Genomic DNA, 14,700 nt, shown 5'->3' with positions numbered 1-14,700 from the left:
AGCTCCAAGAGGCCGGTATCCTGTCACCGAGTCGCCCTTTATTTGCGCGTGCATTATACGTGACACTGATCCAGCTCCCTCAGAGCCAGCTCTCAGAGGTGAACTGAATCTCTGACACTCCTGTTTACATCTGTCAGCCAGGGCTCCATGAATGGACCAGATTACCAGCCCCAAACAGGGAACTCATATTCTACGAGGTCAACTTGGCTAACTTTGTTACAATTCCTACATTAACAGTAACAAATGGCTCACTTGCTGACATCATTTCATAACCTCTATCACTTCTCGCTGGGGTAGCATGCTGAAAATCGAGCTCCACTATGTCTGGAAACATCATGAAAGTTAAAAATTTCATCAAAGGATGCAAAATTCTCCAATTTAACTGTCTGATTGATTCAAGTTAGCACAAAACATGAACTCTGTTTCTGTACTGAATAAGAATGACTATTCATTACAAATAAGTAAATTCAAACCACAGGTAAAGAACAATGAACTGTTGACACAGTTAAAACTCTAACCCCTTGCAAAACAAAAACATACAGGCAACAAAAGGTAGCATGGCAGTTAAAAAACCTGGAATGCCATTCAATGGCCCCAAGTCCACAGTGTCCACTGAGATGGCCCTTTTGCTTGCCAGAAATTGCTGTTTTTCAGTCTCTCTTCTTTCTGTCTATTTCACCTCTTTGAAGTAGGCATTAACTGCAAAGTCTCCTGGTTAAAGGCCATAGTTTCCAGCGAGTGGTGAGGGAAAATAAACAGGGTTTAGGTATTTTATTGGTGAGAAGGATGCGCCATCTGCTCCTTGCAGCAGTCCAAAGGTGTCTGCAGGTCTGCCATCATGCACATCCAACAAGTTGTGCATGATGGAATCAATCCAATCATTGTTGTGAGGTTGACCCCTGTCACCCACAACTAGCACAGCTCCACAAAACAATCAGCAACCTGTTAGAGGCCAAACCTCACTTTGTACACATTCCATGATACTGAGCCAACTCCAAACAGTCTCCCCCACTGCTTCAATGAAGGAGCAGTATTAACATGACTTACAATGAGTTTCAATAACTGGCTTTATTAAAAGTAAGGAATTCCTTCCATAATCCTTAATGTTGAAAAGTTCTTTCTCCTTTTCAGTTTGCGTAAATAAAAAGATATGGTCATTAAACCTCAATGTCTTCACATTTTTTATCCAACAGTTTAACTGTCAAGAATATGAGAGCCAACAATGTGTTTCATCTTCATTAGTCCTTCTTGAAATCAAGTAGTTGGACCTTTCTCGCCTGACCTCAACTTTGGCTCAAAGGTGCCTCCTTCAGTTATACGACTTCCTGAATAAAGTTCGGTTGTTTACCCTAAAACTTCACAACAAATATGTTTCTTCACACACATGGAGAGCATGGACAGAATTTTCTAATAATCTAATCTGCATCTATGTAATTTTGAGATCAAAGTAATACGAAAGACAGTTGTGAGATCCTATTTGGCAAATATAGAATTTATATTGAAAGGCATTGCAGGTTCAGAGTGATTGGATAGAATATGGTCTCTGACTACTAAATCCTTAAGTGCTTGGGTATAAAATTTAACTCTGCAGTACTGCGGGAGCACTGCGGGGTGCCATCTTTTGGGCGAGACTTTAAATTGATGCCTACTATTTTAAAGAAGAGAAGGTGAGTTATCCCAAGTATTCTAGTCAATATTTATCCTTTGAATAAAATTACAAAATCAGATATCTAGTCATTATCACATTTTTATTTCTGGAAGTTTGCTGTGCACATAAAAGCTACTGTATTTACTATAATACAGTAGTGACATTGCTTCAAAAGGATTTCATCAACTGTATAGTTATTTAAGACATCTGGTAGTCATGAGAAGCGTTGTCGAAGCACAATTCATTTTTTTCATTTATGTACAATAAATTCTGTGAGAGATACTGGTACAAACTTGAGTGCAGAGACATTTTGTCCATAACTGATTTATGCAAATTTACATACAAATATCAAATTATGGAAAGCGTATTCTGCAATCTAAATAATTTTGTGTTTTACTCTTGTAGGATGGAGATATGACTTCAGTCTCATCTGATGTATATTCTCAGTTTGGATCACAAATGTCTTTGGAGAATGTTAAATATGGAGGTAGGTCATCATTTATTTTAATGAGTTTCAAATAAGGATTATCCAATTAATTGTATTTTAATATAAAATGTGTTATACATTTTTATAATGTGTGAATCTGAAAATGCACACACTGAACAATCACAAGTGCGTTAAGAATTATGCTAATAAATAATTTAGGATTGTTAGTTGAGTTTGCAACATGGCTCACTTATGCTTGCTAGTAGCTACATATATTCATAATCAGGGTCATTTTCAATAGAAGAAAAAAGAACATGCATCTTTTTCAACTAAACAAATGTTTGGGGGACAACCATTCTTTGTATTTCCCATAACAATGTCTCAACCAATCTGAGTCAATGTGCTGTTCTTAAAACAAAACTTTGGGAGAATAATAGTTCCTTAGTGCATTCTCCATGGCAATGCCTTAACCAATCAGTAAAAGGGAATCATAGTCAATCATGACCTCCACCAACATAAGATACCTGAAAAACAAGAGATCATGATGGAAGTTTTACCCTAACAGCTCTGGGATTTAAGTTAATATTGATTGGGAAGGGGAAATCTGAGATTGTTTTCCTGGAATCCTGAGACCAATTGTAACTTCCTTGAGGCAAATGCAAACACAAAGCAAATTAAAGCTTCCTAAAACTCATTCCAGCATGCTTGCCCTAGTTACTGCATCAATTTGATATTTATAATTTCTGGTGTTAGACTGATATTTGTGGCTTTGCTGACTGCGGCAGCTGGTTCAATACCAAGTAGAGGTGAGTTACAAACATTTTTATGCAGTAAACTCCTGTACATTGGGAAATACATTCAAATTGCTTGAAATCACTTTGACATTAGATCTACAGTGAGTCTAAAAGAGGGATCCTGGACAGTCTCAATTTCATTTTCAATGCCAAATATATGAAAGCAGTCTCATTTACAAGCACCATCAATTCTTACAAACTGCAAACTGTATTGATGGAAGAATCATGTGAGTAAGTTTCACCTAAGTATAACAGCTAAGGACATTTTATCAAACTTATTTGATGGATTTAATTTTCCATGATTAATGCAGTATATGTGCCAAGTTTCATCATAAGTAATGTCCCTAAAATGGTGGTAGCACATCACACATTCATTTCTCACATTTAGTCTAGCAATGTAGCAAAAAAAAGCAATAAAGCCTGATTCCCCCCCAGAGTCTCAACTCACTTTTGAATCTGTCAAAATGAGAGCCACCAGCACAATATTCCTGAGTTTTCAGGAATATAGTTTAAAGTAAGGTATTTCTCAACCTGAAAATGTCTACAGATGGGAATTTCTTTTTCCATTCTGCTTCCGAACACCTTTACTTACATCTGCTAGACTGTGACCCAACATTGTCTACGTGCATTCAATATCAAACAAGTGCAGGTATGGCATTCTCTGTGGATGTCCAGGCATTAATGACATCAGTGAATATGGGAATGTATAGGAAAATGGCATTGCGTTAGATGGTAAGCCATTATCTGGAATAGCAAAGCAGGCTCAATGGATTGAATGGCCTACTCCTGCTTCTGTGTTTCTATATCCTATTATGCCATTGTAGGAGGACAGAAGCCTGTGCACAGTGGTGTGAAGCAGCGGGTAGCCCACTGGATATTATAACCATGCTCCACACACCATGGCCCCTTCCCACCTCCATTGTGGAATATACAACCAACAAGACTGAGGAGTTTTCTGACTTGTTATGCATGTTACCAATAAGGCATTAAGCCAACACTGAGACTTACTGCAGGAAGACTTTCAGCTGCCCACAAGTGGCTGTGAAGGTGTCCATCAGCTTCAACATTTATGCCATCATATGTCTTTAATTCATACAGCTCTTTTTGTAATACCTCACAGCACTTAACAACCAATGGATATTTTTGAAGTGTAGGAACTGATATAATGTAGGGAACATGGGCATTCATATGCACACAATAAATGCTCACAAGCAACAATGATAAGTGACCAGAGAAACTTTGTTTTTGTGATGTTGATCAAAGGATACATATCAGGCAGGACACCAGGGATAACATCTTTGCTCTTCTTTGAAATAGTGCCAATGGATCTTTACATTCAGCCTAGAAAGCAGATAGGGCTATTATTTAACACATCACCCAAAAGGCAGGACCCTCACTTGCACAGCACTCCCTCGGTACTGCAATGGAACACAGGATGGCTAACAGCCCCAGATATTATGGAACCATCTCCAATGAGTTGGTTTTCACATGTCTGAGGTTGCCTGCTGCCAGGCAATTTCATAAATCAACAATTTTCGTAAATGTCCGCCTCCCTGCTCACAGGCTGCTAGTAACTCTGAACCTCCAATCATCCCCACCTTCAGGGTGAACCCCAATTCCCATTGTACAATGTCTCTTAGAAAATTATTTCCCAAGAGTTGGTCACTATGTCTGAGTATTAGACTTATTTCTGAATTCAAGCCCTGAAGTAGGATATGAATCCAGAGCCTTGTGACCAGAAACAAGAGTGCTGTCAAATGAATCACAACAGATTATTTGGGACAGCTATGGAAATTCTGTTCAGTCAATCAGACTAAAAGTGGAAATGCATTCATTTGTTCACTGGCACACTCTCTGGGAAGTTAGGGAATGCATACCTTGCGACATCATGGTAATGTCAATGAAATGACGTCATGCATGTTTAGAAAGTTTTAATGGCTTTCCCAAGGAGCACGGTGTAGTCAATGGCAATCAGCTTGTTTCATAGATTCCAGAAAACCTCTGTTCAATTATTTTAACAGGAAAGGCTTTCACTACCTCAGTGTGACGAACTTACAGAGGATCCTCTGATTCAATGCTCAAAAGTTTGGAAATTGACACAATCCCTTCATAGGGAAAAAGAGGAGTCCTGTATGACCTACTCAGAGAAGGAAGTCACAGAAGGGATAACACCTGGGTGACAGATATCCACAAATAACATGTAAGGATGGCCTGAGTGGTGGCAGAGGACACTAAAACAAGGCATCAAGAGTATTTTTGGCGTTTGGACAATTCAGAAAGAGTACTGTACTGTTCTCCAAGTCATATTCCATCATGGTGGCTCAGTAGTTAGCACTGCTGCCTCACAGTGCAAGGGACCTGGGTTCGATTCCAGCCTACCACAATCCAAAGATCTGCAGGCCAGGTGAATTGGCCATGCTAGATTGCCCATGGTGTTAGGTACATTAGTCAGGGATAAGTATAGGATCAGGGAATGAGTCTAGGTGGATTGCTGTTCAGAGGGTCGGTGTTGATTGTTGGGCCAAAGTGCCTGTTTCCATACTGTATGGTATCTAATCTAATATCACAAATATTTAAAGCATGCTACACCCTTCACAGTTCTACCATTCAATAAGTCATTAGTGTAGTCATTGAATTACTAATCCAGAATCCTGTATTAATGTTCAAAGAACAAGTTTTAAGTCCCATGATAGCAAATGTGAAATTTGAATTCAGAGAAAATCTGGAGTTAAGAGCTAGTCTAATGGTGACTGTTGTAAAAATCCATCTGGTTCACAATTTCCTTTAGGCAAGGAAATCTACCATCCTTCCCTGGTCCACATGTGACTCCAGACCCAGGGCAATATGATTGACTCTTATTGTCCTCTACACAATTACGGTTGGACAATAAATGTTGGCCTTGCCAGTAACACCCCCGTTCCATTAAGAATTTTAAAAAATACTTTAATATTACTGGTGAGAAGACCATGGCTCTGCTAGCTCAGGACAACACGAAGCAGAACATCATGACAGCTTGAACTCAGAAATCTCCTCAGAGACTCCTACAAAGAGTAGCACCTAATATTTAATCACTTGCTCAAGTTCAGAGCTCCTCACTTACACATATATCGGTTTATCCTGGCAATTGCAATGCCTTATGTAATCTTTTCCAGTCCATTGGTAAGATAGAAAATATGTCCCAGAAATAATGACACAGCACTATACCATCAGGAGGGAATGGCCCTGGGGATCCTCAACATTGATTTTGGACTTCAGTATGTCTTAGACAAATTCAGAGCAGCAGCCTTGAGTCTGCATTGCTATTCAACAAGATAATGGCTGTGTTACTTACTCTATATTCCCACCTAAGCACAATAACCTTGCACCCCTTATCAATAATCCAACTACTTTTCCCTTTAAAAAGGCTCTGCGTCCACTAACATTTGTATCTGAGATGAGGAAGTTTTTAGGGGATATATCTGCTGAACTCACAAAGATGAATGGAGAGTTGAGAGAGAAAGAATAGAAGCAAATAAACAACAAGTTCTGTCTTATTAAACCAATAAGAAAGATTGCTGGTTTACAGGATGATCTGGATAAAACAAATCAGGCTCATCAGGGGCAGCCACAGAAACGTCAGCTTGACCTCAAAGCAATACTGGAGAAAATGGCACACATGCAAAAACAGATGGGAACGCTCAGCACATGCATCCAGGACCTGCAAATCACTTGTGAGACAGCCATGTCAGAAAGAAATGCTTGGAATTGTGTTATAGTAAAAGAATCCAAGCAGGGCATAGTGGAAATCAAACAGCCACTGAAGCAGCAAGTGGAAAGGTCAAAGCTTCAAAGAAAACAAAAAAGGGAAAAGGATATAAAGTTGTTAGTGCAGGTTATTAAGGAGAAAATATACTGGACCAACAGGAGGCTAAAACTTTGATAGAATAAGAAGATTCAGAGTGCCAAATCAGAAGTTTCAAAATACACCAGATGATGCTAAGGAACAAAACTTGGCCATAGTGCATCAGGCTAACTAAATTCTGGAATAGCAATTGCAGTACATGAAATAAAAACTTCATAACACAAACATGAACAACAGACCGATGACTGTAGCAATCAGTCAGTGACACTTTCAGACAAAATCAGAATCATGAGGTCCCAATGCATCAACAAATTAACTATGTTATAGAGGTTCAGCTCAATTGCTATAAATAGTTATGATTTAGAGATGCCGGTGTTGGACTGGGTGTACAAAGTTAAAAATCACACAACACCAGGTTATAGTCCAACAGGTTTAATTGGAAGCACACTAGCTTTCGGAGCGACGCTCCTTCATCAGGTGATTGTGACAATCACCTGATGAAGGAGCGTCGCTCCAAAAGCTAGTGTGCTTCCAATTAAACCTGTTGGACTATAACCTGGTGTTGTGTGATTTTTAACTTTATAAATAGTTAAGCTTTCTTTTGGGAAGAAGATGGAGGTTGAATGTGTACCTTGCCTTTTTAGGATGTTCATGCTTAAGGACTCCATGTGTGGTGTATACCAATGTTGTCAATCAATTAGATGTGGAAGTGCAAGCAGAACATTCCACAGAAATCAGATGCACTCTCTGCTACATAACTTGCACTTTACTGTGTTAAATAAACTAAGCCACTGAGTTAATCAATCATAGAATCATAGAGATGTACAGCATGGAAACAGACCCTTCGGTCCAAACCGTCCATGCCGACCAGATATCCTGACCCAATCTCATCCCACCTGCCAGCACCCGGTTCATATCCCTCCAAACCCTTCCTATTCATATACCCATCAAAATTCCTCTTAAATGTTGCAATTGTACCACCTCCACCACATCCTCTGGCAGCTCATTCCATACACGTACCACCCTCTGTGTGAAAAAGTTGCCCCTTAGGTCTCTTTTATATCTTTCCCCTCTCACCCTAAACCTATGCTCTCTAGTTCTGGACTCCCCGACCCCAGAGAAAAGAATTTGCCTATTTATTCTATCCATGCCCCTCATAATTTTGTAAACCTCTATAAGGTCACCCCTCAGTCTCCGCGCTTCAGGGAAAACAGCTCCAGCCTGTTCAGCCTCTCCCTGTAACACAGATCCTCCAACCCTGGCAACATCCTTGTAAATCTTTTCTGAACGATTTCAAGTTTCATAACATCTTTCCGATAGGAAGAAGACCAGAACTGCACACAATATTCCAACAGTGGCCTAACCAATGTCCTATACAGCCGCAACATGACCTCCCAACTCCTGTACTCAATACTCTGACCAATAAAGGAAAGCATTCCAAACGCCTTCTTCACTATCCTATCTACCTGCGACTCCACTTTCAAGGAGCTATGAACCTGCACTCCAAGGTCACTTTGTTCAGCAACACACCCTAGGACCTTACCATTAAGTGTATAAGTCATGCTAAGATTTGCTTTCCCAAAATGCAGCACCTCGCATTTATCTGAATTAAACTCCATCTGCCACCTCTCAGCCCATTGGCCCATCTGGTCCAGATCTTGTTGTAATCTGAGGTAACCCTCTTCGCTTTCCACTACACCTCCAATTTTGGTGTCATCTGCAAACTTATTCACTGTACCTCTTATGCTCGCATCCAAATCATTTATGTAAGTGACAAAAAGTAGAGGGCCCAGCACCGATCCTTGTGGCACTCCACCGGTCACAGGCCTCCAGTCTGAAAAACAACCCTCCACCACCACCCTCTGTCATGCAATTGTTTATTAATTAAATGACAGACCCAAACAATCTCCAAGCTGTGCTCCAGAACTAGAACCATCTCAAACAAAATGTTATCAGCTTCAACATTGGAATCTACCTAACATTGTGGAAAATTGCTGAGGTCTATCATGTTCCCAACAAGCAGGACAAATTCAATTCGGCTAATTACTGCCTTATCAGTTTGCTGTCAATCATCAGTAAGATGATAGAAAGTTTTGTTTGGGGCATTGTCTCACAATGGACAAAAAGGCCTGGGTTCAAGTCCCATTACCTCCAGAGGTAGATATTAACATCCAGGAATATGTTGATTAGGAAAATATGTAGAAGGTTTTGTTGTCAGTGCTGTCATGCAGGACTTACTCACCAAACACCATCTTTCAGATATGATGTTAAACTAAAACTACACCTTGTGGGTAAATGTAAACAATATTGTGAGAATGCTTTGAAAAGGCAGGGGGGTTATCCCTGATCAACACCCTATAGCTTGCATCATCACAATAACAGACCATCGTGACTTTGCTGTTTGTGAGAACAGGATGTGCGCAAATTGAGTGTCACATCTCCTACATTAAAAAACTGGTTAAATTTCAAAACTAACATATTTGCTGTAAAGTTCCTTGGGACTAGTGGCTATAACTGGCACTATATAAATGCAAATATTTTTTCAACAATACTCAGGCTATGTTCCACCAGAACCACTCAGGTCCTGACCACATTGCATTCTTGGTCAAAATATGGACAAAAGAGTTGAATTTCAAAGGTGAAATGAGACAGACTGCCCTTGATCTCAAAGTAACATTTGCCTGTTGTGGCAGTGACAGTATAAAATGGTTCCTGGGATTTGGACGCTAGGAATGACCTCCTCTGTACTTCAAACCAGATTGGCAGGCTGAGGAAGAAGGAGAGGCCGAGCCTGAAATTATTGGGACATTAATGATGGAGCACAATGCAACGTCACAGTCAGCTTGAGTGTGAGATATGTGAAACTGAGTTATTTGATAAACTTTCTAAGATATGAAACCTGTCTTGTGCCGTTATGCCTCAAATGTTCACCATCCTCCAAATCCCACATTTTACCCCCTCCACCTACACAGACATCTAGGACCATCAGAAAAAATCTCATACAACAAACATTTCCCTTTTTGGAGAGACTGGAACTATGGCACACAACTTTAAAATAATGAGTTTCCATTTAAGACAAATAGTTTTTTGTCTCTTAGTGGTATGTGGTATTCTCTCCCTCAGAGAGCTGTAGAGTAAGGGTCATTAAATATTTTTGAGGTCGAGTTTGACAAATTCTTAATTGACAAGGGATTTAAAGAGTACAAGGAGTAGAGAGAAAAGGATACTCGAGGCTACAATCAAATCATCCAAGATTTTTCAAATGGTAGATCAAACACAAGCGGTTGAATGGCCTCCTGCTCCTATTTTGAATAGTTGTGTATATATATTTATATTATCAGTAGTTTCATTTTGCATTGTATGAAGCATAATTTATTCAATGGAAAAGTAGCCTTCTACAAAAAATCATGGATGGCAGTGAGGATTATGACACAGAAAAGGATGGCAGAGGACCGGTATCTAATATCACCAATCCTCCAGCAAAACCTACTACTATCAGGAAAAAACGTTGAAGAGAATTTGAGTGTAATACTGAAGTATTTGAGTGAAATGTTAAAATTAATTTCAGTTCTTTTTGACTTATTTTAAAAAGAGATCCAAATGGTGCGAATTCCTCTTTCTATGTTAATTCAATTTAAATTAGTGGAAATGCTTTGCTCTTCTAACATTTTAATGCACCAATTATAGAGTGATTGTTAGCTAACATAAATTTTTTTTGCAATTACTTTGAAATGGTGTGGGGTGATGTTGACCCCTACATATTTACGATGTACAAATTCCAGCATTTGAAAGCTGACCTATCTTATAACCCTTTCTTCTTAAGACTCCAGGAACCATTTTCCCAGGAGATGCCTCTTAATCACATGTGTAATCTTGCTCATTCTTGGGGCAATGGCAGCTGCTTTAGCCTGTGTGATTATATTTGGAATACCACCCAACCAGCTAAGTATGTAACCGTAATATAAATGTGTTCAGCTTGTTTAAAGTAAATATTGTTACATTAAGAATGATCACCTGGTAGTAATTACAACAGAGAAGTTTCAGATGATATTAATCATGGGAGTGAAACTTGAGCGTTTTATTCCCCTCCTCCACAGAGATTAGATACAGCTTTGAAAGCAATTTCTTTCCTGTCCTATACGTTATGTACTTTGCAGTTTCATGCTACTCTATCAATGTATCCAACACTAGAAAATCCCAATGGTGCCAAAATTTAAGTATGAAAATGTTAACATAATTAAAATTGATGGTGACGCTATAACAAGTTTGTCAAGAAACAGCCTGAAGATCAATGTTGTGAATTTATTTGCCTTCCCAGCATTTATTGTACATAATTATTGGAAATGTCATTCTGCCTCCTCCAATGATTCAGCTGGTTAAGCCATTCATACCTGAGCCAAATAAACCAGGAAACTTCTGAGCTCAGTATCTAGCCTGTGGGGAGGCACTGGACTTAGCTGGGGTGACAGTAATGGGCTATAATGTGTCACATATGACAATGTTTTGCACATGTTCTTCCACTTAAGAGGCAGACTTTTACTGATCAATTGTGTCCATTATTCTCATGAGTATGAACATCTGAAAGTATTTTATTATTGTGTCTTGCAGCTTCAGTGCATTGTGATGACTGGATTTGATAAATTACTTCTCTGCATGCTTGTTATAAAATTTGTGCTACTTATTGCCATTTGTATAAGTCATAATGAATTATAATTTTCATGAGAACCTAGCTTGCTGTTGCATTATGCTTTGCAAATCAAACTTTCATTGCTTATTTCACATAATAAACAAAAACGAAAGGCTTGTGATATTAAATGTAGTTTAGTTCAAAAAGTAAACTACTATTGTGCATTAACTAATTCAATGACCTTCCTTTGTAGGGATGGGGTGTTGGTGTTAGCTAAGCAGATCGCTCTTAATCAAATTGATTTAACAACGAAAGAATTAGCAGGAATAGGTTGTTTGGCTCTCAGGCTTGCTCTATTATGTCTTATATTCAACCTCAATTCTACTTTCCTGCCTGCTTCCCATATCCCTGAGAGTTCCCATTTTTGAATATATTCAATAATATAGTGTCCATGTTCGTCCTCATCTTGGTCCTAAATTATTGGCCCTCTGTCTTGAGGCTGTGTCAAATTCTTCAACTATGAGAAACAAGCTCTCAAGCAAAACATGTGGTAGGAACTTCGGAAATGAGTCCTTCTTGTATACTAAACTGTAATCAGCATGCTTGATTGACACCCCATTGACATCCATTTTTGTTATCACTCTTGCTAATTCCTTTACTGTCACCAGGTTAGAATTCTGTAACTCTGTCTTAACAACCCTGTGGATGCACCTACTCAACATAGATTGCAGCTGTTCAAGAAAATGGCTCTTAAGAACAGTTAGTGAAACCTTCATGCTGTGAATGAATCGAAAAAAATGACTAAACTAGTGAGTTTTGCAATATTCCTGAGTGTTGTTGAAGATTTACAATACATGAAGCATGTGAATAGAAGCTGAAATTATTCCCAATAGAAAGTTGGATAGTCAGTACTTAACCTGAACTATACTGCCATTTTTTGCATTATAGCTATAGTGTGAGATATATATATATTAGGGGTGGCACGGTGATTCAGTGGTTAGCACTGCTACCTCACAGTGCCAGGGATCCAGGTTCAATGCCAACCTTGGGTGACTGTGTGGAGTTTGTACATTCTCCATGTGTCTGTGTGGGTTTCCTCTGGGTGATCTGGTGCAAAGATGTGCAGGTTAAGTGGATTGGCCATGCTAAATTGCCCATAGTGTCCAGGAATGTGTAAGTTAGGTGGATTAGCAATGGGAAATGTGGGGTTACAGGGATAGTGTAGGGTAAGTATAGGGTAGGAGAATGAGTCTGGGTGGGCTCCACTTTGGAGGGTCAGTGTGGACTTGTTGGGCTGAAGGGCCTGTTTCCATACTGTAGGGATTCTATTCTAATAAACACTAGTATTACCTGTGCATTGATTTAACCCTCATCTCCTTATACCTGAATTCCCAGGCTTTAGGTAAGTGCCATGTGTCAGTAAACCATCATCTTGATTTTCTTATTTGATGTATATGATAGTCTTCAGAATGAAGACTTGACTAGAACTTCTATGTGGAGTATTTCAATGTTGGTGGGCGGGGGGGGGGGGGGGGGGGGGGGGGGGGGTGGGCGGGCGCAGCTACTGCAGTGTTAAATCAACCTGTTCAGCTGCAATGTGACACAAATTTCATCACCATCAATTCCCGAGTTGATATTTGAACTTGGAGTTTGTGACACAGCATAGGGATGTTGATTCCTTCTAGTTTTCTTCGTACTTTGGTTTGAATGCTTTTAGGGATTGTGGTGAGTTTCCATGAGAATGATATTGCTTTATCAAATAAATCTTGAACTCTGCATTCAATATTCCACACTCGTTAAATAAAAAGTGTAAAAATTCATTCAATAAATGTAAGCCTTTTAAATTACTTGTATATACTCTCAGTCATAAATCATATTATCTCAAGGCAAGGATTGCACAAAAAGAAAAATTTTGATAAAGATTAAAAGCAAAGGAACAAGTCAATTTTTACTCTTATAAAATTGTCCCTTTCAATTAAAATTTAGTCCTGTCTCACTTGGAGGTGCAACGTTATCTACAAAGTTAGAGGAACAAGATTCTGGCAATAAAGGACATAAATAAAGAAGGAAATAGAGATTTACATTTTTTTTACAATGTAAGGATGTTCCTAAATTACATTGCAGCCAATGAAGCACTTTTGAACCACTGTCAATGTTGTAGTCTGGAAATTGCAGGAAAATGTAGTTGCAATGAATGGGTGTTATTTGAATTCCCCATAACCCTCCATTGCTCAAACACACAGGTATGTAGCTGGTGCAAAAAGGGTATGTATGGTAACACACAGATGAACATCAATCTGTGGACAGAAACTTCTCATGTGATGAAGGATTTTTGAAGAGTTAAATTGAGGTGCTCTGAATTTGTCCCTAGAAGCAAGTAGTTTATAAGGTGGCCTGTAGTTGTGTGTGCATAACCCAAACTAAAGCTGGGTATTGTATCTTTTCCTGTCACAAGTAAAGTTGGCAGGCAGAAATTCGTAGGATGGAATCCTTTGATGGTCTGAGTAACATGGGTTACTTTGAGATGTGTGGCAGAATTGGATGAGAAGTCCGCCAAGGCCCATCTTGACATCAAGATCATCTTGCTCTATCTTTAATGCTTTACGTAGAGTTATACAGCAGAGAAATATACCCTTTTTCCTACCATTTCTATGTTGGCCAACAAACACCAAACTACACTAATCCCATTTACCCGCACTTGGTCCATAGCCTACTATGCCCTGACATTTTAAGTGCTCAACCAGATGCTTCTTAAACATTGTAAGAGTACCTACTTCCACCAACCTTTCAGGCAGCACATTCCATATTTCTACCACCCTCTGGGTGAAATTTCTCTTCTCAGATTTTCTCGTGACCACTGACTACTTACTTTAAACATGTGCCCTCTGGTCTTAGATACATCTGCTGTGGAGAAAAGAGTCCCATGACCTATTCTGTCCATGCCTCTCATAATTTTGTATATCTCAATCAGAACCCTCTCAGCCTACTCTGCTCCAAGGAAAACAAACCCAGCCCATCCAGTTTCTCTTCTTAACAGACTTTTTATCCCAGGCAACGTTTTATCCTGGTGAATCTCCTCTATACCCTCTCCAGTGCAGTCACATCCTTCTGATAGTGTGGCATCTGGAATATTCCATTTTTGCCCTAACCAATGTTTTATAAAGTTATAGGGTCATAGAGTTATACAGCATGGAAACATACCCTTTGATCCAACTCATCTGCACCAGCCAGACATCCCAATCTGACTTGGTCCCATTTGCCAGCATTTAGCCCATATCCTTCTAAACCTATCCTATTCATATACCATGAAGATGCTTTTTAAATGGAATTCTACCTGCTGCCACCATTTCCACTGGCAGCTTG

The 14,700-nt window shown here is 39.3% G+C and overlaps 1 protein-coding gene across 1 annotated transcript in view; it reads left to right on the top strand.

The window, feature by feature from the left end:
• The window catches only part of LOC122556198 (low-density lipoprotein receptor class A domain-containing protein 1-like), a 42,281-nt gene that overhangs the window by 17,323 nt on the left and 10,258 nt on the right, over positions 1 to 14,700 (top strand). Inside the window, exons 2-3 of the mRNA XM_088000095.1 lie at positions 2,054 to 2,135; positions 10,534 to 10,656. Coding sequence (XP_087856221.1) covers positions 2,054 to 2,135; positions 10,534 to 10,656 — 205 coding nt within the window. The remainder of the gene's footprint in view (positions 1 to 2,053; positions 2,136 to 10,533; positions 10,657 to 14,700) is intronic.

Source organism: Chiloscyllium plagiosum, unplaced genomic scaffold, assembly GCF_037043375.1.
Source record: "Chiloscyllium plagiosum isolate Xiang-an unplaced genomic scaffold, Cpla_swu_hap1 HiC_scaffold_2, whole genome shotgun sequence".
Lineage (NCBI taxonomy): Eukaryota > Metazoa > Chordata > Chondrichthyes > Orectolobiformes > Hemiscylliidae > Chiloscyllium > Chiloscyllium plagiosum.
The sequence above is the reverse complement of the archived record's forward strand: the minus strand, read 5'-3'. Positions and strand labels throughout refer to the sequence as shown.